Raw genomic sequence first — 22,761 nt, forward strand, 5'->3', positions numbered from 1 at the left:
GTCCCTGGCCCCACATTTACCTTCTTATCCACAACCTCCAGTAGCAAGAGTCTCTGCCGGGGAGCATTTCGTCCTGAGCTCCCGTCACCTCCTGGCTCAAAGCGCTGCATGGCTTTGGCAGCTACAGGGTTAGGGAGGGGTATAATGGGGTCTGGGGGCAGATCGCCCTGGATCCAACCCCCTGCAGGATCAGAGACTACCCCATCAGTTACTCTGAACCCATCCTCCCTTAGGCCACGCCCTCACCCTGCTGGGTTGGTCTCCTCCACTGCAAGAAGTTCCTTCCCAGAAGCAGCAGATGCCGCTCAGCTGCCGGGTGGGGAGCTGGGCCCAGTTGCCCAGGGGAACAAGGACTGAAGATCTCTGGCTCTGAGCCCCTATTGGGAGGGAGGGGTGGACAGAAAGGAGATGTCCATGGCACCATTCCCTCTTCCAGCCTTTACCTCTCTGGGGCTTCCACCTCTCCTAGCCCAGCCTCCATGGGTTTGGCTTCTTATAGGCCCAGCTTTTAGGAAGTCTAGAGAAGTTCTCTTCAACTCCATGAGATCCCAAACTCACAAATGCTGCTCAAAGATACGGACACTGGTGTCTCCAGCCATTGAGGTGACCAGAGTGGTGAACTCAGACAGGACGGATGGAAGGAGGAAGCGGGACACCATGTGGGTGGAGCTTCTGGACACTGAGGCGCACCCTGGAAGGCAGAGAAGTCACTGTGGGGCTGTGGGATGGAGATCAGGCCGGAATGGAGGGATGGGGGCAGGGGCTGTGGTCTCACCAGTCTGAACCATAAACTCCATCCAGCGCCGAGTGACGCGAGCAAAGACAGGATGCAGGGTCCCCACCTCACCCTCTTCTAGCTGTGCTGTCCGGCGTCTAAAGACACAGCAGGAGTAAGAGCCTCACATCCACACACGACACAGGCATGTTTGTACAAACCAACACCCGCCTGTGACTTCTCACCCATGCCCTCCCAGGACATAACACACAATACACACACACACCTTTGTCTTTGTGTTCCAGAATCTGGGCCTGGCGCCCGCTCAGTTCCACCGGGAGTCCGAACACTCTCAGTTTTGTGACGCCTCCGACCCCGAGTGTCTTCTGGCCGATCCAGGACAATGTCATCCGTTGTTTTGGGGGAACCCAAATCTCCACATTCTGTTTTACTCTGGGGGCAATGCAATGAATGAGGAAGAGCTACTGGAAGAGGAAAGGTACGGAAGGAGGAGGCACTGTGGAACAGGGACAAGTTTGGAGGACTTGGAGGAGGTTACTTGACTTTCCTGAGCCTCATCTTCCTCATTGGTAAAACCTCTGTTTATCTTGCAAGCTGTCATGAGGAGCTGACAAGAAAAATTGAAGTGAAGGCACTTACTAAGTTGAGGCTCTCTCTCCATCAGCAAAAACTTGCCATGTTCTGCAAACTCCTGTCCAGAGGACAGAGAAGTTTTTTTGTTTTCATTTTTGAAGAGATGGGGTCTCGCTGTGTTGCCCAGGCTGGAGTGCAGTAGCTATTCACAAACACGATCATAGCCCACTGCAGACTTGAACTCCTGGGCTCAAGGGATCCTCCTGCCTCAGCCTCTCATGTAGCTGGGACTATAGGCATGTGCCACCATGCTTGGCAGGACAGAACAGTTTGACATAAAAGATTTATGGCAAGGCCTATAGGGGAGTTGGGGGCATGGGGGAGTGTAGGAAGAGCTAGGAGGCAGGCAGGAAGGTGGATGCCAACCCCACCACTTCCTCCCATTACCAGCATATCCCAGAAGCTACGCCGGCCAGCCTTGCTGGGTGGAGTCACAGGCTCGCCAGGGATAGGGGCAGGGGGAAAAGTGCTAGCTCGGCCTGCAGAGTTCTTGGTTTCCAATGACCCGCTCCTGAGACTTCCTGTGGACACCAGACATTAAAGACTCCCATCACTGATCATCCATCCCTATTTCAGACAACCTAGCCTCGAGACTGGTGTGAGAGTGACTTGCCACCTACTCTACCTGTTGGTGAATGACAGTATATGGAATTGATAGTGTGCATGTGTTTGTGAGCTCCTGATGATATAGTTCTAAGTGGGTGACAAACTACACTTGTTCTGCCAGTGTATCACCTTGATGCTCAGACAAGGTCATAGACAACTATGAATATGTGTTTCTCAAGGGGCTTCTGTCATGCTTTCCCTGAACCCCACATTTCTACTCTCACCCTGCCACACTGTCCTGCCTAGATTTGTGATGTTTTCTGGACCCCCGGGGGCCTCTTGACCTGCATACCTTGGGGAATGTCCTCTGTACATAGTGAAGCTGGCAACAGCTGAAGCTCCATGATGGCATCTGCCAGGGCCTGGCGAGCTGCTCCCCGGAGCTTCTCCTCCAGCTGCACAATACTAATGTTCCCCTTTTCCCACACGTCCAGTCGAAGCCATGGGGCCCCATTCTGAACTGGAAGAAAGAATGGAGGACACTTAAGGGTGCCCCTAGATCCCACCCTACTCGCTACCCTTGCCTCCCACAGCATTAACTGAAACCCCCATCCTCTGACCAAGCTGCCCCACCTGAAGAACTGTCCGGCATGACCGGGCAGCGAATGACCTGAGTCAGTTGCTCAAATTCCTCCTCTTGCAGTGGGTCTGGGGGCTCCGGAGAAGAAGGGGGCCATGATGCCAGTGACAGGGGGGCCCCTCCTTCATCCACAAAGGCTAGAGTGATGCAGGCGACCCCTGGGTAGACATCAACAGGAGGGCTCAGATCTGAGACTGGCAGACCTCCCCTCCCTAAAGTGCCCCTCAGCTGCAAGGCGGGGAAAGGCCCTCTCAGCGACGAGAATGAGGAGAGGCTTTCCCACACCTGGCAGTGCCACAGGCCCGTGCCCTGCACTGTACCTTTGCCCCCAGTGCCCTGTCCACCAGGCTTGTTATACAAGTAGATGTCCAAGTCAGGGAGGCCACCCTGTGGTGGGAGTGGATGCTGGGGAGAGAACAGCCACAGAGCACTAAGAGCAAGTCAATGGACCAAACCCTCAGGGACGGCATCCGCAGTGGGGAATGGGGTGCAGGTACACATGGGAGCACAAGGAGACACCGGAAGATGACAGAGGTGCCTGGGGAGCATGGGTGTATATGGGTCCATGGGCAAAGGCCTGCATGGGGGTATCTGTAGAAAACAGTCCCACAATAGGGTGTGTGCATGGGCAGGGGCACAGGTGCACATGAGTGTGGAAAGAGATGGCTGCAGTCTCACCTGGAAGTGGTTCCGGCTGTTGCTGTCTGTGTACTTGGGCGAGTGCAGGAAGATGAGCAGGTTCTGCCGCAGGTACCAGGCCAGGGCAGGAAGCCAGGGCCTGCAGGAGCGGGGTAGGGCCAGATGCAGCACCTCGGAGGGGAGACTTCCAGGGGGCTGGATGAACTGCAGAGTGGCAAGAGGAAGACAGAGCTGAACTCAGAGTTTCCAGCCCAGACTGTCCCGGCATCTGCGGCTGAGCCTGGGAGGGATGCGGGAGTCTGGGAGGGAGCTCACCTCCACATCAGCTGGTGTCAGCTTGCAGTTCCGAACAAGCATAACCGTGATGACGTCCAGCGTGGCCTCATCTAGGCGCCGACGCAGAACCCGCACTAGCTCATCCGTGATCTCAGGACCTTGACGTAGCCATGGTGGGAAGTGGGGACACCAGCAGAGGATCCAGCTCCCCCCACAGCAGCCCTGATACCCAAGACTCAAACAATCCCCTGTATACTGGAGGCACTGTTAGGAGCGCCGGCTCTGGAGGGGACCAGCAGTAGGTTGTCATTCTGCTAAGCTACTCACTATGTGACTGTGGACATGTGAGTTTTACCTCTCAAAGCCTCAGTGTCCTCATCCATAAAATGGGAATTAAAATAGCATCACCCTCACAGGTTTGTTCGAAAGATTACAAGAGAAGTTACGCGGCCTTAGCCTAAGACTCAGGCACATTAGGTGCACAGTGCACATTAGGTGAGCTGTAGGTATGAGCTGGAACATCCAGCTGCCTACTGGACACCTCAGGCTCAACGTAGCCCAAACTGAACCACCCTCTTCACCCCAAACCTGCCCCTGCTGTCAGGATGGAGGCACCGCCAGCTCTCCTCACAGTCCCCCCAGCTCCTCTTCCCCAAGCTGCACCTCAATCAGCTAGAAGTCCTACGCACTAAATATCACAGGAGTTTGTCCTTGCCCATCCAGCCCTGCTTGAGGAAAGCCCAGAGCACAGCAGAAACTAGAGAGGACCCAGGGCAGAGTAGCAGAAGGCTCTAAGAGATGTCCTAGAAGATTCTGGAATCTCATCTGGTCCCTCCCTTTCCCCGCTCCTCACAGTCCTTACCTGCCTGCCCCACACCATGTACCAGCAACTGGATGTGTCTGTCCACTTGGCCCACAGGACGAGCAGCATCTGAACTGCGGCTCGAAGCCATGTCTAAGGGAGAACGAGGACCCTACAGGGACAACTGTGGTCAGGGCCCAGCTCCAGGGAGCACAGGACAAGGGGCGCATGGGGGCACCAGGGAGTGGGAGAGATACATGCCGAGGCTTCTTCAGAGTAGATGGGCTCCTGGCTTCGGGACAGGGCTAGGGAAGGGGGCAGGGCATCCCCTTCCCACGGCTGGTCACTGCAGGATGTCTCCAGGAGCCTGTGAGAGAGTGGCAAGGTCTCTGTATGTGCCTCCTTCCGCACCATCCCTGACTCATGCTTTACCCCACCTTCCCAGGGCCCCCTACCGAAGATAGTACACAGCCTTCGTTGCTCGCTCCTGATAAACAAACATATTCTTCCGGTTCACCACGGAGAAGGCATTGAGCACAGAGCGCAGGGCCTGGATGGCTGCAAGGGGTAGCGGGGGGATATCACAGGCTCAGGAAACTCCCTTCCCCAGATCCTCCCACCCACTACCTGCCCCTTGTGCCAACCACATACCTCGAGAGACCCCCATGCTGGGCCCCATTTTGAGGCGTGAATGGACTCGAATCACAGTTCCCCACACCACGTCACAGGAGAAATGGCCTGGGACAAACTGCATCGTGGCTGCCAGGTATCCTCGGGGTGCACAGTTCTCATCCGCAGCATAATCTGGAGAAAGAGACAGCACAGATTAGGGACAGGCCACACAGCACTCTGAACTGACCTGCTTGTCCTCACTCTCGCGGACTCCTTGTCCCTGTCTATTCCCCTGCAGGGAAAAGATGATCATGTTGGGTCACAAGACAGGGCCGGGCAGAGGCATGCCCTCAGGAAGACAAGTCATAGTACGAAGGTTCAAGGAGACTTACAGAAGGAGCCAGGGAGAGGTGTCAACAAAGGCAAAGCATGAGGAAATCCTCAAGATAATGCCAAGAAATTCTGACCTTGTCATAAGGTATGACAGTGGCACTTTGTAACCCTGTGTCTTCATATGGAGTTGCAACAGTAACGTCATTAAAACAAAAAGGGTATGGTTGCTTATGCACACCAGCTGCACAGGAGGGGGAAATGATGTGTTGCGCTTTGGAGGACAGATATCACAAAGAACCCAAAGGCTGGTGTGGCAGTACACAAGGGCCCAGGACCACAGTCCAATGCCTTGGTCAACCCTCTTCAGGTTTCCAGGTTGACCAGGAACCTTCCAGTAAGTCAAAGTGGCAGTCTGGTTTCCCAGAGGAGCTGCTGTCAGGTGTGAGCAGCATACAGTCTACCCAGGAGGCTGCAGAGTTTCCGTGTAGAAACTCTGGAACGGCATGCTGGTTGCTAAGGATTTCAGGGGAAAAAAATCTGGAGAGACTAAAATGAGCAAGGGCTGTGTCTGGATTCTGACTGGTCTTACAGCTCCAGCTGCTGGAAGTCATTTTGAAGTGAAAGTGCTTGGCTGTCCTTGCTCATCCTCAATTGGCAGAAGATGCCTTCAAAACCATGGGAGTCCACCAATTATGGGATTCTGCTTTGATGTGGAATGCATCCTGGGATGTGCTGAGAAAGACGTACTCTCCTGGAGATGTCAGAAAAGTTTGGCCACAGACTTGCTGAGAACGTTAAAAATAAGAAGTGGTCTGATTTTGCTTTTCAACCAGAAGGGAGAACTGCAAAGGATGACATGGTTTTGCTTTTCCTCCATGAGTTGGCGTTGGAGGTCATCAGGAGTAGGAGAAGGGAGCAGAAGTGTCAAGACTTCAATTATCATCTTGAGTAGATTATCATGTTTCCTTACCAGGCCCAGAAATCCCCAAGGGGTCCTGTGCCTGCCTGTCTGGAGGAAGAGCCAATCAGAAGGCCAGTTCTTCTACCATTTTCCTCATGCTTTGCCTTTCCTGACACCTCTCCCTGGCTCTTTCTGTAAGTCTCCTCGAGATAGTTCTGGAATCCTTTGTGCTATGATCTGTCTTCCTGAGAGCACACCTCTACCTGGCCCTGTCCTGTGACCCAACATGATCATCTTTTCCCTGCAGGGGAATAGACAGGGACAAGGAGTCTGGGGGAGTGAGGACAAGAAGGCCAGTTCCCCGGCTCCTCCCCTCTGGTCTTTTCTTACCTGGGAACTGGCCCTACTTGTCCTCACTCCCTCAGACTCCTCATCCCTGTCTATTTTCCTGCCAGGGAAAGATGATCTTTTTGGGTCACAGGACACAGCCAGGCAGAAGCCTGCCCTCAGGATGAGAGGTCATGGCCTGGTGCCCCTTCAATTCCTTCTTCTCCCCTGTATTCTTCAACCTCTCCCTCTCTACTGGCTCTTTCCCTGTGGAACATAAATGTGCTCAAGTCTCTACTTTATTTTAAGTGGAGGTTTAAAAGTTCCTTCCCTGTTCCCATCTTTTTTAGTCACTATAATATCTATTTTCTCTTTCCCTTCACTGCCAAGCTACTTGAAAGAGTGGTGACTCTCCATTCCCACCTAGCTGTCCTTTCTTTGACTGTTCAATTTCATCTGGTTTCTCTTCTCATCTGTCCACTGAAGCTACTTTCATGAAAGTCACTGATGAACATGCAGCCAAATCCACTGATCCCTTTCTGTCCTATCCTCCTTGCTCTCTCTCCATGACTTGGCACCAATGACCCAGTAATGAGGACTCTGCCCTCAGCTTCTCACCAAAGCACTGCAGGGAAGAGTGGGCAGCAGCACCGCCCTGTGAGGGAAGCTGCTGGTGGGACCTCACCATCGCTGGGCAGCAGGGCCCGCTGGCGGGAGTGGAAGGGGGTCTCACTGCGCCACAGATCTTCTTCACTCTCGGCCACCAGAAGAGAGTTACACACATGACTGTCATGAAGGTCCTGAAGAAGCAGTCTCTGGGAGAAGGGGCAAGGTGTCAGGGAACTGAAATATCTCCTCCTAAGTGGGTGGTGGTGGTCGGGGTGATCAGAGGCCAGAGAGAATGCCCACAATCACTGGGGGTCTGACGTCAGAAAGAACATCTGTCTCACTGGGAGGTCAGAGATGGTGTCCCTCAGTCACAGAGCTGAGGGATCTGAGAGTGAACTCCAGTTAGGAACATTTGTCCCTGTTCTTTGCCAGAATCAGTTCACTATTCTTCAGGTCTCAGATTAAAAATCACTTCCTCCAAGAAGCTTCCCTTGATACTTCAGATGGTCAGATCCCTATAATATGTTCTCATAGCAGTCTTTATTTTTCCTTTGTACAATTCTTCATAATTGTAATTGAAATAATTTGTGTAATTTAGTTGTTTGATGCCTATCCCCCCCTCCACCATTCTACACAAGCTCCAGAGTTAGTTTCCCTCTGTCGGGTTCACCATTACATTGCTAATGCTACCATGGTGCAATGACAGGGAACACCTCATAGTTACTGGGAGGGTATGACAGAGTAACCTGCTGTTACTGGGGACTGGTTGTAGAGAGCTCCCTAGTGTGTGGGGAGTGGGGGGAATAACAGCATCCCTCTAACTGGGTGCAGGGGGCGGCACAGGCAGTCAAAGAAAACTTTCCATAGTTATTGCTGAATCTGAGATGGACCAATAGCCTCTGAAAGTCAAGTTCCTAGAAACTCCTTCCACAGCGGGTCTGGTATCTCAGGGCCTAGAGAGCCCTGCCACTTACCTGGTTGACCTCTCTGCAGATCTCCCCAACTCGCCTCACCAGGAGCTGCTGCAGGTGGCGACACTCGGTGCCTGGCCCCCCATCCTCCCGAATCAGGCTCCTAGAAGGAAAGGTAGATTTGACACGGAACTGCAGTGGGGAAGGGTTATGTGTATCATGAAGGGGAGGGGAGGGTCATGGTGCTGGGGCCCAGAGAAACCATGAAAACGAAGTAGGCTTGGACAAAGGGAAGTAAACCTGATGCGAACTGGGAAAAGTGGAATTCTCCAGAGCAGTTCTGCAGGCCTAGGCTCCATGCTCGCCTCAGGAGCTCCCACACCGGTACCACTGGAGGCTTCTGTGCAGTGCGCCTCTTCTTTATTTTCAAATCTTCTTTATCAGAATGGTGGTCTTCCCTTCTCAACCCCACCCTTCCCCCCTCACCCTATCCACCCCCGAGATTAGAGATTTAACCAGATGCCTCAGCATGAATCCTGGCTCTGGCACTTACTATGATCTTGGACCAGTATTTAACTTATCTGTGCATGAATCTCCTCATCCATATGATACAGATGATAATACTTCATAAGGTTGTTGCATAGATTAAATGAGCTGATTCATGTCAAATTCTAGAACAGTGCCTACCATACAGTAAGGACTTGTTAAATTTTAGCTATTATGCCTTATTTTTATATGTCAACTTCTGAAGCTTCTCTGAACTATAGATATTCTTTCTTAATGCTCAGCTAGAAGGCAAAATCCCCATCAGCTTTTCAACTCCATTAAGAAAGTCAAGAATGACATGCTTTGTCATAAGATATGGGAAGTGATCTGGAGCACCCAAGCTGGGAATTTAAGTCAGCTCCCTACCCAAGCTCTCGGTCCCAAGTATTACTTTTTTTTTTAAGAGATATGGGGTCTCATTTTGTCACCCATGCTGGAGTGCAGTGGTGTGATCATAGCTCACTATAGCCTTGAACTCCAGAGCTCGAATAATTCTCCCACCTCAGTCTCCCAAGTAGCTGGGACTACAGGTATGAGCCACCACACCTGGCTATTTTTTTTTTCTCTGTAGAGACAGAGTCTCACTACATTTCCCAGGCTGGTCTTGAATTCCTGGCCTCAAGCAATCCTTCTGCCTCGGCCTCCCAAAATGCTGAGATTACAGGCTTGAGCCACTGTGCCCAGCCAACACTTAACACTGAAAAGAGGTATTGTGGGAACATGGAAAAGGGGTTAACATGGGCATCAGGGTGCAAGCCCTGGCTTCTACTTACCGTGCATGTGCATACACTTCCACACGGTCCTGCAGTACCCGGACGATGAGCCAGAAGTCAGGCAGGCAGGGCCCAGGGAGGCCTGACAGTGGAGGCTGTGGAGGTGCCGGCCCAGGTGGAGTCCGTAATGTGAAGGGGGCCTTCTCGCTGAGGGTCTCATTGGGACCCTCGCTGTCTGAGCCACTGCTGCCACCGTCATAACCTGTGTCAGATGTGCTGAAGTTCAATCCCATCCTAAGCTGACTCATCTGATCTTCCAAGTACATTGGCTTGATGCTCCCTTCAGATCAGTCCTTGCTGATGCCCCCTGCCCAGACCCTTCCCTATGCAGCCCTAAGCCCACCTCCCGCCAGCTTAGCGTCTTCTGCTCCCTGCCCCCAGCTTACCTAGGTGGTCTGAGTCCACGCTGCCCTGACTGGACATGAGACTTAGTCCCCGGCTGGGCCCAGGCTGACTCCCTGCATAGAGAAGGGAAATACCTGGAGCCTTTCTCAGTCCTGTCTAGGGCCTCCCTCCAAAACTAGAAACAGGACCGGGGATCTAAAAGTCCCTGGTCCTGGCCCCAGACTTTGCTGCCCAAGTCCTCTCTTACCTCCCTGTGGCAGGCTGATGAGGGGGGCACCCTCAGAATCTTCTGGGGACCCAGGGGCTTGGGGGCTGGCTGTCAGGGCCTGAGGGGCAGGAAGTCAGGACTGAGGTAGAGGCCCCACACACCCACCCCACCCTCATTTCCAAGTCAGACTCACCTCCCCTTCGACGCCTTCAGCCCTGTCCTCATGACTGTGCCAAGCCCAGGTGGCTGAAGAGGGTTCCCCATGGGCCCCACTGGGCTGCTGGCCAACTGCCACAAAGAAGAAGCCACTATCAGGATCCTCAAGAAGAACATGGCCAGGGAGATGGAGCCGGCGGAACTCCTAGGGAGCAGGAGCCAAGATCATAGTTTAAGCAGGAGCAGCTCTCCCTGTACATGGCGGCCTACAGGTCCTCATTAGACACCCTGAACTACCTGCTGAGGCAGACGCTGGCATCCCTACTGCTGAGGTAAGAAAAGGTTCAGTCACTTTAACAGACCCAGTGACAAGGTTGGGAGCTGGGTTTATTTCCACTGGGTTGGGCCGTCGGGCACAGGGGTAAGGGCAGACAATATGGTGAGGAGGGTGACAGGAGGGGTAATTCTGTGGACTCAACCTAAGAGAGGGCCTTCCAGGCCTGTGCCTGGGGTCTGGAGAAGGACAGGCCTCAAGGTGACTGTGGAGTGTTCTGAGGGCAGCTTACCTCCTTGAACTGTGTGAGGGAACGCTCTGGCCCAAACACAAAACTCAGCGGCAGAGTTTGGCGAAGGCAGGTGGAGCGTCCAGGAGAGCTATGAATGTGGGCAGCTGCACGGTGCAGGGCAGGGCTCTGGGGGAGGCCCCCTCTTCGGAGTGCCCCCACCATCTCATCTTCCAACAGCCAGCGGATCTGTGGCCAGAGAGCAAGCCAGGAAGTGGCAAAGGCACCTCCTTGCTTATTGGGGCACCACCTCACTCCCAGACTAGAAGACACTGGAAGATACTTTTATTCATAGACTGAGGGAGGCCACACTTCAATCCCAGAATAAAGGGGACACCTTATCTCACGCATATAATGGAAAGGGTACCAGTTACAGTGTTGGAGGGCTGTCACTTAGGTTGGCGGAGGGAAGGCCCTCACCTCACTCATGGTGGTCTCTATAGCCAGTCTGTGGGGCATGGCCAAACTGGATAGTCCTGGGTGCCTAAATGGAAGAAAGGTTTAGATATGGTTTCCAGAAAACGAAATTGAGGGGCAGCAAGGAACTCTGAGAGGAGGATAAGGCAATACCTCTCTTCTTCTGGGGGTGGCAGTGGGGGTCCCAGGCCATCATCTGACCTTAAAGATGATGGCTGCCCTGGGGATCGTGGGAATGAAGCACTGCTCTCAGATGTTGACCTGAACAGGGTGGGAGCAGAAGTCAAAGGTCAGGAGCTACTATCCTTTCAGGGCCTCCTCATCACTCTTTTCCTGGACTCAAGGTCTCCTTAGTCCCCAGGGACCCTAGATTCCTTTAATGGTCCCCCCTCCACGAACAAGGCCCCAGGTCCCCTGACCAAACTTGCTGCCACACCGGTGGTGCTGAGGGTCTGAGGCTGCGGGGAGCTCCACTTCCAGAGGCAAGGTCAGCACGAAGACATCCAGAGTGACACTGAGGTCCCTCAGGGGAACTCGGCCTCCAATGGGGGGACCCTCCAGACTGGAAAGCACCTGACCTGGGAGAGGGGGAAAGTTAGGTATTACTGTGGGGCTTAAGACAAGCACAGATTGCAAGTTCTAAGTGCTGTAAGAGTTATACCCCTAGGTTCTCCTCTACCCGCAGACAGGTAGGTAGTCTGTACCAGGACTTTTGCCCTTCCCTCGGGGTCCCCTAAACTCACCCAGGCAAGTGGGCAGGCTGCACACAGGTACTGAGCTGTGCTGCCCACGCAGTCGCACGGAGCACGTGAGGTGCAGGAAGAGTGGTGGCAGGTCATGCATGAGGCTCTCAGGCCCAGTGGGTGACTCGCCCCCTAAGATACTGAAGGAGTCTTCATCTGGGTTCACAGTGTCTTCATCTGACAGCGACGCGGAGTCTAACCCAGCAGGCCCCAGGTCTGGTTCACGGATCTCACGGTATTCCACCTCCAGCTCTGGGTCACTCTCAGTGACCACACAGCCAGCAGATGTGTCTCCTAGTGGTGCATGTCATGTAGTCAACGGGAGAGGCTGGCAGTGGAGACCCCTGGATCCTGGCTTGAAGCAGCCTTCCCCACCTTGACCCGCTTGCCCACACACCTTCTTCCCCCATGAGCTCAGCCTCTGAAAACTCCAGGTCACTGACTTTTCTGTCTACTGTGTCCCGGGGGCCCTCATCCTAGGCAGAAGAAAGAGAGTTTGATCTAAGGCAGAACAAAAGCCACATTCAGGCCTCAGGCAGGCCTCTGGGGCCATGGATTGGGGGCACGAGGGAGGTAGAAAGAAAGCCACTCAGCGAGACTCTGTCTCAAAAAAAAAAAAAAAAAAAGCCACTCACCTCTCGCCTGCTGGATGGAGGGCAGTAGAAGAAGTAGTGGGGATTCGAGGGCACTGTGCAGAAGTGCAGACGGCTGATCTCCAGGAACTTCTCCTGTTGTGGGTTAGAAGGAGGCTATGTCAGCCACCCCTCAGTAGGACATAACCCCTACTCTAGAATAAGGCACATGCACACCCCCACCCAGGAGAGAACACTGTCCCTCTGCACAGGCAGGACTTCACACCTCTTCTACCCTCACCCAAGCTTCCCACCTGGATGAGGCTCTGAAGGGCATCATGTGCCTCTCCTCTGAGCTGGCAGATGTCTGTTAGAGAGATTTCCAGGCCAGGGTCTGGATTGCCAGGGACACGGGTGCTCTGAAACTCAGGCTCGCTTAGGTCCTCAGTCTCTATGCTGCGTGGTCAGGGTTGGGGGGGTGTTGAAATGTTAAGAATCACCAAGTCCTGGAGGAGTCACTTCCCAACTGGGGAGCAGCACACTCCTGTCTATGTGTCTACAGGAAGGATGCTTAGCACAACAGCATGGATAGGGAAAGAGGCAGGAAGAACCAAACCACCCATCTGGGCTCTAACCTCCACATTTCTTAATGGCTAGGTGTTTCTGTGAATAGAGTAAGGATGACTCACAGTTTTCTGACTTAGATCACTGGGTAAATATCTTTTACTGTGAATGGAGAAGATAGGTGGAGAAGCAAGGTTTGATGGGAAGAAAATGCATTCATTTGGGGGCATGAAAGGTGGAAGATCTAGAGCTCCAGAGAGGGAACGGGGCCGGAGTGCTGACCTAGGAGCCATCAGCATGCCTGTCCTTTAGGTTCTTCTGTTTCCCCAGTACTAACACACTGCAGACCCCGGACACACGGCTATCTGCTCCCTCTCTCCCTCTCCTTCTCCTTCAACAGGGACCTTTTGAAGCCCCTAAGGTGAGCTGGGGACCCAGCAATGAGCAGAATACAGTTTGGGCCTCTGTGAAACTCACAGATCAGCTGGGGACAGTCTTACTGTTGTGTAAATGTCCTCAGAACAAATCTCTACTGTCACTGTCGGTAACCAGGAACTCCCTATCCCTGCCCCAGGTCATCCCTCCACACCGAAGCAGGAGAGACAGGGGGAGCCTGGGAAGAGACTGCTGTCCGTGCCAAATGTGAGAAAGAAGGCTGCTTGGGGGCACGGGGGACAGGGAGCCAGCGACAAAGCACTCCTGCTTCACTGGTGCCTAGGTCCTACCTGGACTGGAAGCCCCAAGTTTACAGGGACTTGGTTTGTTCCCCCTTGTAGTAACATTCAAGTATAGTCCTAACCTGGATTCAGAAGCTAAGACAGCTCGTTCCCGAGGCTCAGGGCCCTCCTCGATGCTGCTGCTGAAGGGCCCAGGGCTAAGGGGACCAGGGCTTGGTGGTGCATGAGGCAAACCCCAAGTGTGGCCACACAGTGCAAGCAGAAAAGGGGTGATGTCTACTTCTTGTAGTAGCTCCTCACAGGCATCTACTGCTGTCAGCAAATCCTGGGAGGTCACGCTCTGTGCTTGCTGCAAGCTCCGAAACAGCCCTGATGGAAGTGGAAGGGGCCACACAGGTCAGGCTCTAGAACAGCCTCTCTACTCCTTGCCCCTGTGATCCCTGCTCTCACCCCCGAGCCCCACTCCTCCCTCACAGGGCCCTCCTGCTCACCACGGACATAGCATCGCTGTGCGTGCTCCTGTAGCAAGGCACAGTGGTTGGCTGCCTCCTTGTACCTGGGCTCCAGCCAGGCTGAGGATGGAGAAGGGTGGTCAAGGAACTGAGTCCTAGGAATGGGAGGGAAAACAGAGCTCGACCAACTCCCTGAAATGAGACCTGACACTCATCAGCCACCCACATTCCAAGGGATCACCAAATATATTCATAGCCTAGCAAGTTCAGCTGATTTGCTGAGGGACACCAACCAAGGAGCCGGCAGGACGTAGCTAAGAGGCTGAGTTCCTGCCACTGACCATCAGCCTGTCTGTCCATACCCATTAGTGCATATCTAAGCCTTGGTTGGAACCACGGTTGGGGGATGACATAGGTCAACACAGAGGGTGCTCACCGGAAGATGAGGTCTCGGGGTGCTTGAGGGGGCTGTGTGCCAACCATTTGCTCCCTCAGTGCTTCCAGTGAACAGCTATAGATATAGACAGGACACCGGGTCCGGGGTCCATCTGCACCCTCTGTCTGGGAAGCCTGACGCCCAGCATAAGCCTGCAAGTCCTGATGGAAGGGTGGGCTCAGCTCTCCTTGATTCTGGGCATTGTCTGTGGGGAAAAGGTGCCACACGGACTTCACGCCCTCCACTGTTGCCCATTCCCGTGCCTGCATGAGCAAGTCAGCAGCCTCACCGTCGGCCAGGGTGACACTGAGGATGGGGACCTGGGACTTTGCAGCCTTGACTCCTGTTCCTCCCAGATCTTTCAGGCTGGGCGCCTTGCTCCAATCCCCAAACTTAGGCTTTGTCTCCTCTTGAGAGGGTCCCTCCAAGCCACAGGCGGCCAGACGCTGGACATCTGAGGAGGAAAAGGGAGACTAGATCAGAGCTGCCTGGTGGGCTGGGGAGGGAGTTCAGGGTTTGTGTCCGAGCGGGTTAGTGAGGAAGGTCAGCGGTTGGTACCTGAGAAGGCAGCTGGGAGAAAAGTAAGAAACACATGCTGGGGGCTCACAAGCCTTGCATAGCAGCGCCACTGAGGGGGCTGGGCAGAGATGAGAGGCTTGAGAGCTTCAGGGAGACCTACACTCTGTAAGAAAGAAACAGAAAATTAGAGCATCTATAAGGGCACAAGCAGCCCCCGTTCCCTTCCTCCACCCTAGAGCTGACTCATCTTAGGTACAGCTTGAAAGATCCAGGACAAAGGGAAATGACAGCCTGTCACTGGCAGAAGGCATTCAGTACCCAGAGTGACAGGAAGTTGGGGCATGAAGATGTGATGGAAGGAGGTCAGTATGCAAAGGGCTCTGGGAGAAGAATCGGTGCTGACCAGGGTGGTAAAAGCTGAGTCTCCAGTGGCCTGGGCGCTGCCAACTGCTTGGTCCTTCAGGAGCCCATGGCCCCCGGTTGGTGACTCCTCTGCACCTACGATGGAGGTAGAGATGTGTAGAGGGGGGGTAGAGCCAGCGGAGAGGCAGGGCTTGAGTTTGAGAGATGGAGAGGAGGAGGAAGGCCAAAACGCAAAGGCGGGAACCACGGGCGGGGTGGGGAAAGGGCTGGGCTAGACTCTGGCGTTACGAAGAAGGCGGGAGCTCACCTGGACCGTGGGAGGTCCGCCACAGCACCTCACTCAAGAAGGCAGCCTGGTCAGCGGGGGTCAGCGGGATCTCCCGGTCACTCAGCTCCTGCCCCAGGCAGCTGTGCAGCAGGCACAGCACCATGTCGTTGGCGGGACAGGGCCCCTCGGCGAGAGGGACACCCTCTGGCTCTGCCCGACACACACTCTGCTTAGCACCAAGAGCCTCCTGCTGCCCAGTACCCCTGGCTCAGCCCTGACCAGTAAGGCCTCTCCTACAGCCTCACAGCCTCCTCCTGCCCCCATTGCTGCTCTGCTCCCTCATCTGCTGACTCATCTGCTCCCTATCATCTAATAATCCCAGGCTTGCTGGCCCTTTAGGTGTGGGGTGAATGTGTACAAAGTTCCACCCACCTCTGGACAGCAAAAGGAAGAACATCTGGAGCTGCTGGCACTGTGGTAGCAATCCCATTAGGTCAAAATGGAAAGGGATCTCACGGACACAGGAGTCTCCTCCATGGTCCAATCCTAGGAGGGAGGGAGGGAAGACAGGACACATAGCAAGACCCAGATTAACTGTCTGTGGCTGCCTTCTCCCTACCCACTCCGCTGCTCCATCCACTGCGCCACCTCCCCCACTGACCGTCAGAGACCCTTGGCTCTGGGGGCAGAGGACCCCACTCCTTGCTCTGGCACAGCTGTATCAGGTATTCAAAGCTCAGCATGGAGCCTATGCAGGCAGCATCTCGAGGATGGAGCTAGAGAAGGATTATCAGAGGTCAAGAGTCAACCCCTCCTAGCCCAGAATACCCCGGCCTCTAGCTCTCTAGGAAGCCCTGACAGTCCCAGACATTTAGAGGGACCAGGAAGCCCACAGGCTGCAGTATTCCAAAGGAGACAATACCCTAACCCGGTAAGAGGTGGGGGTACTGTTCCGAGGTCACTCACAGCTTGAGGAATCTCAGAGTATGTCAGGTCCTGGAGGTGCTTCCAGTTTCCAGGGCCAGGTCCCACTCGCCCACACTGTGGCTCCACCCACACCTCAGTGACCAGATTGAGCTCTGAGTCTCCCTCCAGGGCCTCCACCTCCACATCGTTGTCATCATCTGTTGAGAAGCTAAAGGAGGAGGGTCTGAGCCTGGGGGAGAGGAGGGTCCAGTGCACAGCCTCACAGCAGGGAGCAGGCCTCCCGGAGCATGGGAAGGAGGTGGGCACAGAGGACAGCCACAGGTTGCACAAGGCCTTTCCAGGCAGTCATCCACCTGACGAAGCATCCAGACACAGCAAGCCCTGCCCCAATTCTGGACCAAGATCACCTCGGGCTATGGGAGCCTGACGTTTGGAGGGCAGTGGGGAGAGGGTGGATTCTGCAGAGAGGAGGATCCCGCAGAGGCCTGCCTCACCTGTCTTTGGTGGAGGTGGAGTGTGGGGGGAAGAGGATGTACTGGACAACGCAGGTGTGCTTCTCTTCAGCTGCAGCCTGCCCTGGTGGCTCATTCTGTGGGCAGAATGGGAGATCTTGGCCAAACCCCAGCCAATGCAGAGATCTGGCCTGGCCTAGCTGTGGCCCTCAGAACTTTAGTCTCCTCACCACACTGTCCTACGAGGTGCCCCAGGCCTTGTGTCCTCTACCCACTTGGCCCCTGTGAGGCAGAGTTTACAGCAGTCCCATCCCAGCTCAGAGGCAAGTGTCCCCGAGATGATGACAGACCTAGCCGGGGAAGTGTCATGAGGGATGGGGCATACCTGAATTGGAAGCTCCAAGACCATGTTGATGATTCCTTCCCCGCTGCAGGCGAAGTGGAACCCTTCAGAAAGTCGGACTCTGAAGCCCCATAACGGTGGGGGCGGGGCCAGGATGAGGGAAGAGACACTCAGAGCGCGGCCCCTCCCCTTACGTGGCCCCTCCCCTTATGCACACACCTCCCAGCAGCCTGCCAGTCCCTTGAAGTGTGACAGGTCCAATTACCAGCAGAGGCCAAAATAAATCCAGTTGGGGGAAGGGCAGTAGCATGTGCTGTTCTGCACTCGAGACTGATGCTTACGGAGGGGAAGTGTGTGGTTTAGGCTTTTTGTCAGTCTCAAAACCCAGTCTACACGCACACTCTCCCTGCCCCAAGTGGCCTGGTAGGCTTGAGTGACATACTCAGTGAGGATGGAGAGGAGCTGGGCGAGGGCACTGAGCGGCAGTGCAGGGGCCAGTCCTGACGGGACACTCCAGAGCCAGCGCTGATGGTAGAGGTAGCGGGACAGCGACGCTAGGCTAGAGGAGGCTGAGCGGCCTGACACCAAGGGCAGTGGCCCTGGTGGCTCCAGTGTCAGCAAGAAGGGTGCCCGGTAGTCCAGGGGTAGCTTCTCATACCTGGGAAAGGGGGCAACTCCCCAGTTTACCTCTACTCACACCCAGCTGAGCCGCACCCCACCCCCGGCCTCGGGCTCCTCCCCACCCTCTGTACCAACCTGATGAGCAGTTTGTCCAGCGGCTTATGCAAGACCACAAGGCAAGGACGGTCAGACAGGGCCTGCTGTGGCCCCAGAGTGGGGGGCGACTTGGAGGGCGAGTTGCCCCCACCAAGGCCCCCCAGCCCTTTTCGTTTCACCTTTGGCGTTGGCTCCTTGCTTTGCACCCGGTGGGGGAAACGCAGGCGCAGGATCTCTTCCCGCAAGCCTGACACAATCTGAAAGGACAATGTGGTCAGATCCTCTTGCTTCCATCTCCTACAGGGTAGGAAAAGGGGCCTACAGGCAAGGTGAGGGAACCTTCTACTCCAAGCCTCACTTGGTCTGGGGCCCCTCTCTCTACTAGCCCTGGCCCTGTGGGGTTTGGGGAAATGGAGCTAGTCTACACCCCAGGGCTCCTTGGTCTAGGAGTCAGTCAGGGCCCAGCTTACCTTGTGCCGGGCCTGTGCTGGCGTGCCAATAGGAAAACCCAGGCGAAGAACCATGCACGGGGCCTTGGAAATGATGCGGACCATGTAGAAGGAGGAGGGGGGCTGGTCTGGGGCACTGGGGAGAGATGGGAGTCAGTGAGCAGCCCTAGGTTGGGAGGGTGAGGTCCTGGGTTAGAGCAGGAGACATGGAATGGGGTGGTAGGGGAACAGTGAGGGGACATAATTTTGCCCACCTGGAGAGCAGCTTGACGTAAGAATAGCCCTCTACTAGCACAAAGCTGCTCCAGTCCCGCAGCAGAGAGGTCAGCGAGGAGTGGGAGATCCTGCACTGGATAGTGCTGTAGCGTCCATTGCTGCCTGGGGTGTGCAAGTGCTTGGGGATTGGTCTAGGAAGAGGGGTGCGGACTGAGGTCAGACCTCCCAGCCCCAATCTTGGGGGGAAAGAACAGATGGCTGCCTCTCTCTTCTAGGCCCTGCCTGAGGTTACGGGGGCTACTGAGCAGGAAGACGAGGAAAGGGCCACAGTTGCTCCTTGGCCTCAGTTGGTAAGGGCTCAGCGGCTGTTCCCCTTCCTGTCATTCCCTATTTCCTGAGCCCTGCTGCTCCACCCCAGCTGGAGCCCTAGCCCTGAGGGTACCCACGTGTCATGCTCCAGGATCAGCACCAGGCGATGCATGTGCAGCCAACGTTGCCAGGAATTAGCATCCATGGACAGCACCGGCTTCCAGTAGGCAGCGAACTGGGCATGGGATGAGTCAGAACCACTGTGCTGAAGGGAGAGTACCTGGGGACAGCAAGGACAGGCTTATAGGAGCATTCATGGAAAACCAGGTACAACCTCCAAAAGCAAACAGAACCATAGGAAGACTCAGCGCAGGGGGTCAGAGATAGCAGTGGTTTAAGGTGAAAGGCTACCACCCAGCCTGGGACAGAGGCAAAAACTGCTTCCACTATGAAGGCTAGATTAGGATGAATGAGTGCAGGGACACACTGTGTAGCACTTTAAAGCTGAATCCACAAGGATGGAACCTGCCCAGCTTATATCACTGACTTGGGAGGAAAGGAAAGCCACTAAGTGGTGGCAGGACCTCACGGTGAGGCCACTGCACACTAGCATAAGCCACCTGCCCGTCAGTGCTAGGCTGACAGGGTAGACTGAGTGAAGAAAGCACAGGACCGAGGAAGCTGTGGTCTTCAGGAAGTACACAGTTCATGGTGGTTGGAACCGGAGAGGGTGGCGGGGGGGGAGGCCAGAGTCTGCCACGTGGAGATGGGATGAAGTCTGCGCCGTCTGCTGGGATACCACCACCTAGACATTCTGCAAGTGTTTGCCTCTGCCACCCGTGGTCTGTTTAGGACAACCTCTCTTTATAGATGCTCCTCTACCCCAGGGCCTCAGGAGGAGGGAGAAGAGATGCTCTCAAGGCTAAAGCACAGGCTTCTGGCTTGGGTGCCTCAGACTTGAGAGAAAAGGGATAGAAGGTGGTTCTGGGCTCCAGATGCCATGCCAGTCCAAGTTGGCATGAAATGGGGCTACTACCCATCACAGCCACTCACCGGGGTGGTGGAGCCAGGAGGGATGTAGAAGAGCGGCACCCCACTCTTGGTGCTGTCAGGAAGCGTGAAATGCTCGGGCACTGAGGAAAAGGACTGAAGGTGGGCCAGCATCTGGTCCGTCTGGTTGATGCTGTAGAACAAGGGGCAAGTCTGAGTCACATCTGACTCTGCTGAGTGCAGATGAGGGGAACCTCAGGGGGACACGGGACCCTGGACACAAGCCTGGTGCTCTGGGTGACTCTCCCCAGTTGCCTGCTTCACAAATCTGTCCCTCTACACAATAGATGGGGCAGCGCTCACTGAGTGGTGACCTCACTCACCTCTGTAGTGTGTTCCAGAAACGCCGGATAACGTGAGTACGATACAGCGAGCGAATGGGCTGCCTTAGTGCACAGGACACATCATGCAAAATGTCGTAGCCACCCTCCATTGTCACTTCCACCCGTGTTCCTCGAGGGCCCTCAGGCTCCAGGGGCCAGGGGGCCACAGCCACATACTCGATGCGCATGTTGTGTTTCCACAGCAGCACCAGTTTCACCTCCAGCTGGGACCCCCCTTAAGGGAAAGAAGGCACAGGATTGCAGGCCTGGGACTGCATCCTCTCTGCAGCTCCCCCAACCTCATGGAACTCCAGCCTGGCCAGAGGTTCCAGGCCCAGAGCCTGCCCACTGACACAAACAGAAGCTTGCAGGAATAATCTGAAAGCCAAGCCAAGTTCGGGACACCACACCACCCTCAGCTGCTTGACCATGGGCAAAAGGAGTTGGAATCGGGGAGCTACATTCTAACAGAACTAAGCCCTGAAGGCAACTCAAAATGCACTTGTCTCAAACGACAAGTGGAGTCTTCACTACGACTCTCTTTCCCACAAGATACCTGTGGGTCCTCTGCTTTGTTCAGCAGGCCCTCCCACACACAAATTCTTAGAGGTCTGTGGGATTACAGCAGGACCTAGTGACACTCACCTTTGGCCAGCGTGACCTCTCGGACACTATAGCCCTCTCGAAGCCGTACGGACACGGTACTGACCAAGTCAGCCGGCACCTCCTTCTCAGTGTGCTTCTTCCTGCGCAAGGCCAAGGCAGGGTTGCTGCTTGCAGAGACCAGGTGCTCGTTAAATAGGCGGTGCTGAGAGCCTACAAGGCCAGTGAGGATGGGGAGGGGACAGTGGTTATCTGCCAGCTGACGGAACTACGGGGAAAGTGGCTACACTGAAACCACTGAGGGAACAGTGCCAGAGGAGCCAGCCCCAGCTACACTTTCAGGCCTCCAAGAACCCAAACTCTGCTCAGACCAATTCCTGCATAATCTCTGGGCCCATTCTATATTCCTTGCTTCCCACACCCACCCCAGGCTGCTTCTCACCACAGTAATATTCAGGGTTCAGCGCTTCCCCACTGCGCAGGAAGGAGTAGAGGAGAAATGCCCGGTGGTAGACAGTCAGACCCAGGTTGCCTGGCTCAGGCTCAGGACAAGTGGACAGGTAGGAGCCAAACGTTGCCATTGCGATGAACTTCATCAATTCCACATTGGGCACGTGGCCAAAACTGCAGTCGTAAGAGTAAACTCCTCCCACCTGGGGAAAGTGAGTGATTGGAGACCTTGCTCCAACAGAAGCACAGGAGAAGGAAGAGACAGGGCTGCGTGGCTGTTCCCATTCCCTGGACCACAGAGTGGAAAGTGGGCCAGTGTTCTTCTAGGACAGACGGCTGCTCTGCACCTCTCCTTCCCTGAGCCCTTCTGTCTGAAGCGGTGTCATCTGGCCACACCATCTTCTGCCCTTCCTCAACATCAAATTCCCCCATCCCCTCCACTAAAGATTTTGGCAATTGGTTCACTGGCTTCCTGTCATCATCCTGACAGACTTTAGTGTGTCTCTAACAAAGTGCCTTTCAAACTTTACGATGCATACAAAACCCCCAGGGATTTTTTTAAAATGCAGTAGGTCTAGAGTGGGGCCTCAGATTCTGCACTTCGAACAAGCTTTCTGGTGATGCCAATGCTGTTGGTCTGTGGACCGCATTTTGAGTACCAAGGCTGCAGATCAGAAATTGGCAAACTACATATGCCTTGTGGAACAAATCTAGCCCATCATCTATTTTTGCAAATAAACTTTTATTGGAACACAGCCAAGCCCACTGACTTCGTTTCGTGTTGTCTATGGCTGCTTTCATGCTTCAACAGCAGAGCTGAGTAGTTGTGACAAACCAAATGGCCCACAAGGCTTAACTATTCACTAGCTGGCCTTTGCAGAAACTGTTCCCAGACCTGCTCTAGATGACTCAATTCCCTGGCTTCTCAGTTCCGCACCTCTCATCTCCAGTAACTCTTCCTGCTCCACGCACCTGTCCACTGGCTACACACTGGCCCTTGGAATAAATTCATCTTTGCAATTTCAAATTGCCACATCCCAGTGATTATGCAACACGCTATCCCTTTAGCTTCCTGCCACTCTCCTCCTCTTGCTGCTCTTTGACCTCAATAAGACTACCAGGCCTTGAACCTCTCTGTGTTCTCCACGTCTATCTGCACTTTCCAGACCCTCCTTCCTCAATCCAGTCTGGACCCTACGTTCAAGCAAGTTCATAAGCATCACTCTCAAATTCCTGGCCCTCTTCACTCTTTTCTGCTTCTACCTCAAAACCCCAACTGGGGTCACAACCTCTATACTTGGCCAATGGTGCCCAAAGGGAGAAAACCATATAGTTGTGTAGGCTGGTACCACATA

General features: G+C 54.6%; 1 protein-coding gene across 2 annotated transcripts in view; it reads right to left on the reverse strand.

Annotated features, from left to right (window-relative positions):
- Window positions 1–22,761, reverse strand: part of SZT2 (SZT2 subunit of KICSTOR complex) — a 50,893-nt gene that overhangs the window by 10,481 nt on the left and 17,651 nt on the right. For both annotated transcript variants that reach the window (XM_045545647.1, XM_045545648.1), the window contains exons 8-57: window positions 21,399–21,609; window positions 20,999–21,169; window positions 20,354–20,588; window positions 20,034–20,163; window positions 19,118–19,260; window positions 18,710–18,862; window positions 18,477–18,591; window positions 18,046–18,263; window positions 17,732–17,947; window positions 17,332–17,410; window positions 16,989–17,083; window positions 16,534–16,702; window positions 16,229–16,343; window positions 16,000–16,113; window positions 15,607–15,777; window positions 15,340–15,434; window positions 14,976–15,099; window positions 14,707–14,871; window positions 14,418–14,622; window positions 14,021–14,136; window positions 13,652–13,898; window positions 12,603–12,744; window positions 12,352–12,444; window positions 12,114–12,192; window positions 11,717–12,010; window positions 11,410–11,551; window positions 11,127–11,234; window positions 10,977–11,040; window positions 10,560–10,745; window positions 10,031–10,198; window positions 9,877–9,955; window positions 9,671–9,742; window positions 9,285–9,486; window positions 8,029–8,128; window positions 7,131–7,260; window positions 4,924–5,076; window positions 4,728–4,830; window positions 4,534–4,639; window positions 4,333–4,444; window positions 3,510–3,628; window positions 3,234–3,398; window positions 2,876–2,960; window positions 2,549–2,713; window positions 2,268–2,435; window positions 1,757–1,890; window positions 1,002–1,168; window positions 776–873; window positions 559–691; window positions 247–377; window positions 21–121 (exon numbers count right to left, since the gene is read on the reverse strand). In XM_045545647.1, coding sequence (XP_045401603.1) covers window positions 21–121; window positions 247–377; window positions 559–691; window positions 776–873; window positions 1,002–1,168; window positions 1,757–1,890; window positions 2,268–2,435; window positions 2,549–2,713; window positions 2,876–2,960; window positions 3,234–3,398; window positions 3,510–3,628; window positions 4,333–4,444; window positions 4,534–4,639; window positions 4,728–4,830; window positions 4,924–5,076; window positions 7,131–7,260; window positions 8,029–8,128; window positions 9,285–9,486; window positions 9,671–9,742; window positions 9,877–9,955; window positions 10,031–10,198; window positions 10,560–10,745; window positions 10,977–11,040; window positions 11,127–11,234; window positions 11,410–11,551; window positions 11,717–12,010; window positions 12,114–12,192; window positions 12,352–12,444; window positions 12,603–12,744; window positions 13,652–13,898; window positions 14,021–14,136; window positions 14,418–14,622; window positions 14,707–14,871; window positions 14,976–15,099; window positions 15,340–15,434; window positions 15,607–15,777; window positions 16,000–16,113; window positions 16,229–16,343; window positions 16,534–16,702; window positions 16,989–17,083; window positions 17,332–17,410; window positions 17,732–17,947; window positions 18,046–18,263; window positions 18,477–18,591; window positions 18,710–18,862; window positions 19,118–19,260; window positions 20,034–20,163; window positions 20,354–20,588; window positions 20,999–21,169; window positions 21,399–21,609 — 7,086 coding nt within the window. The remainder of the gene's footprint in view (window positions 1–20; window positions 122–246; window positions 378–558; window positions 692–775; window positions 874–1,001; window positions 1,169–1,756; window positions 1,891–2,267; window positions 2,436–2,548; window positions 2,714–2,875; window positions 2,961–3,233; window positions 3,399–3,509; window positions 3,629–4,332; window positions 4,445–4,533; window positions 4,640–4,727; window positions 4,831–4,923; window positions 5,077–7,130; window positions 7,261–8,028; window positions 8,129–9,284; window positions 9,487–9,670; window positions 9,743–9,876; window positions 9,956–10,030; window positions 10,199–10,559; window positions 10,746–10,976; window positions 11,041–11,126; window positions 11,235–11,409; window positions 11,552–11,716; window positions 12,011–12,113; window positions 12,193–12,351; window positions 12,445–12,602; window positions 12,745–13,651; window positions 13,899–14,020; window positions 14,137–14,417; window positions 14,623–14,706; window positions 14,872–14,975; window positions 15,100–15,339; window positions 15,435–15,606; window positions 15,778–15,999; window positions 16,114–16,228; window positions 16,344–16,533; window positions 16,703–16,988; window positions 17,084–17,331; window positions 17,411–17,731; window positions 17,948–18,045; window positions 18,264–18,476; window positions 18,592–18,709; window positions 18,863–19,117; window positions 19,261–20,033; window positions 20,164–20,353; window positions 20,589–20,998; window positions 21,170–21,398; window positions 21,610–22,761) is intronic.

The sequence above is a fragment of the Lemur catta genome, chromosome 3 (assembly GCF_020740605.2).
Source record: "Lemur catta isolate mLemCat1 chromosome 3, mLemCat1.pri, whole genome shotgun sequence".
Classification (NCBI taxonomy): Eukaryota; Metazoa; Chordata; class Mammalia; order Primates; family Lemuridae; genus Lemur; species Lemur catta.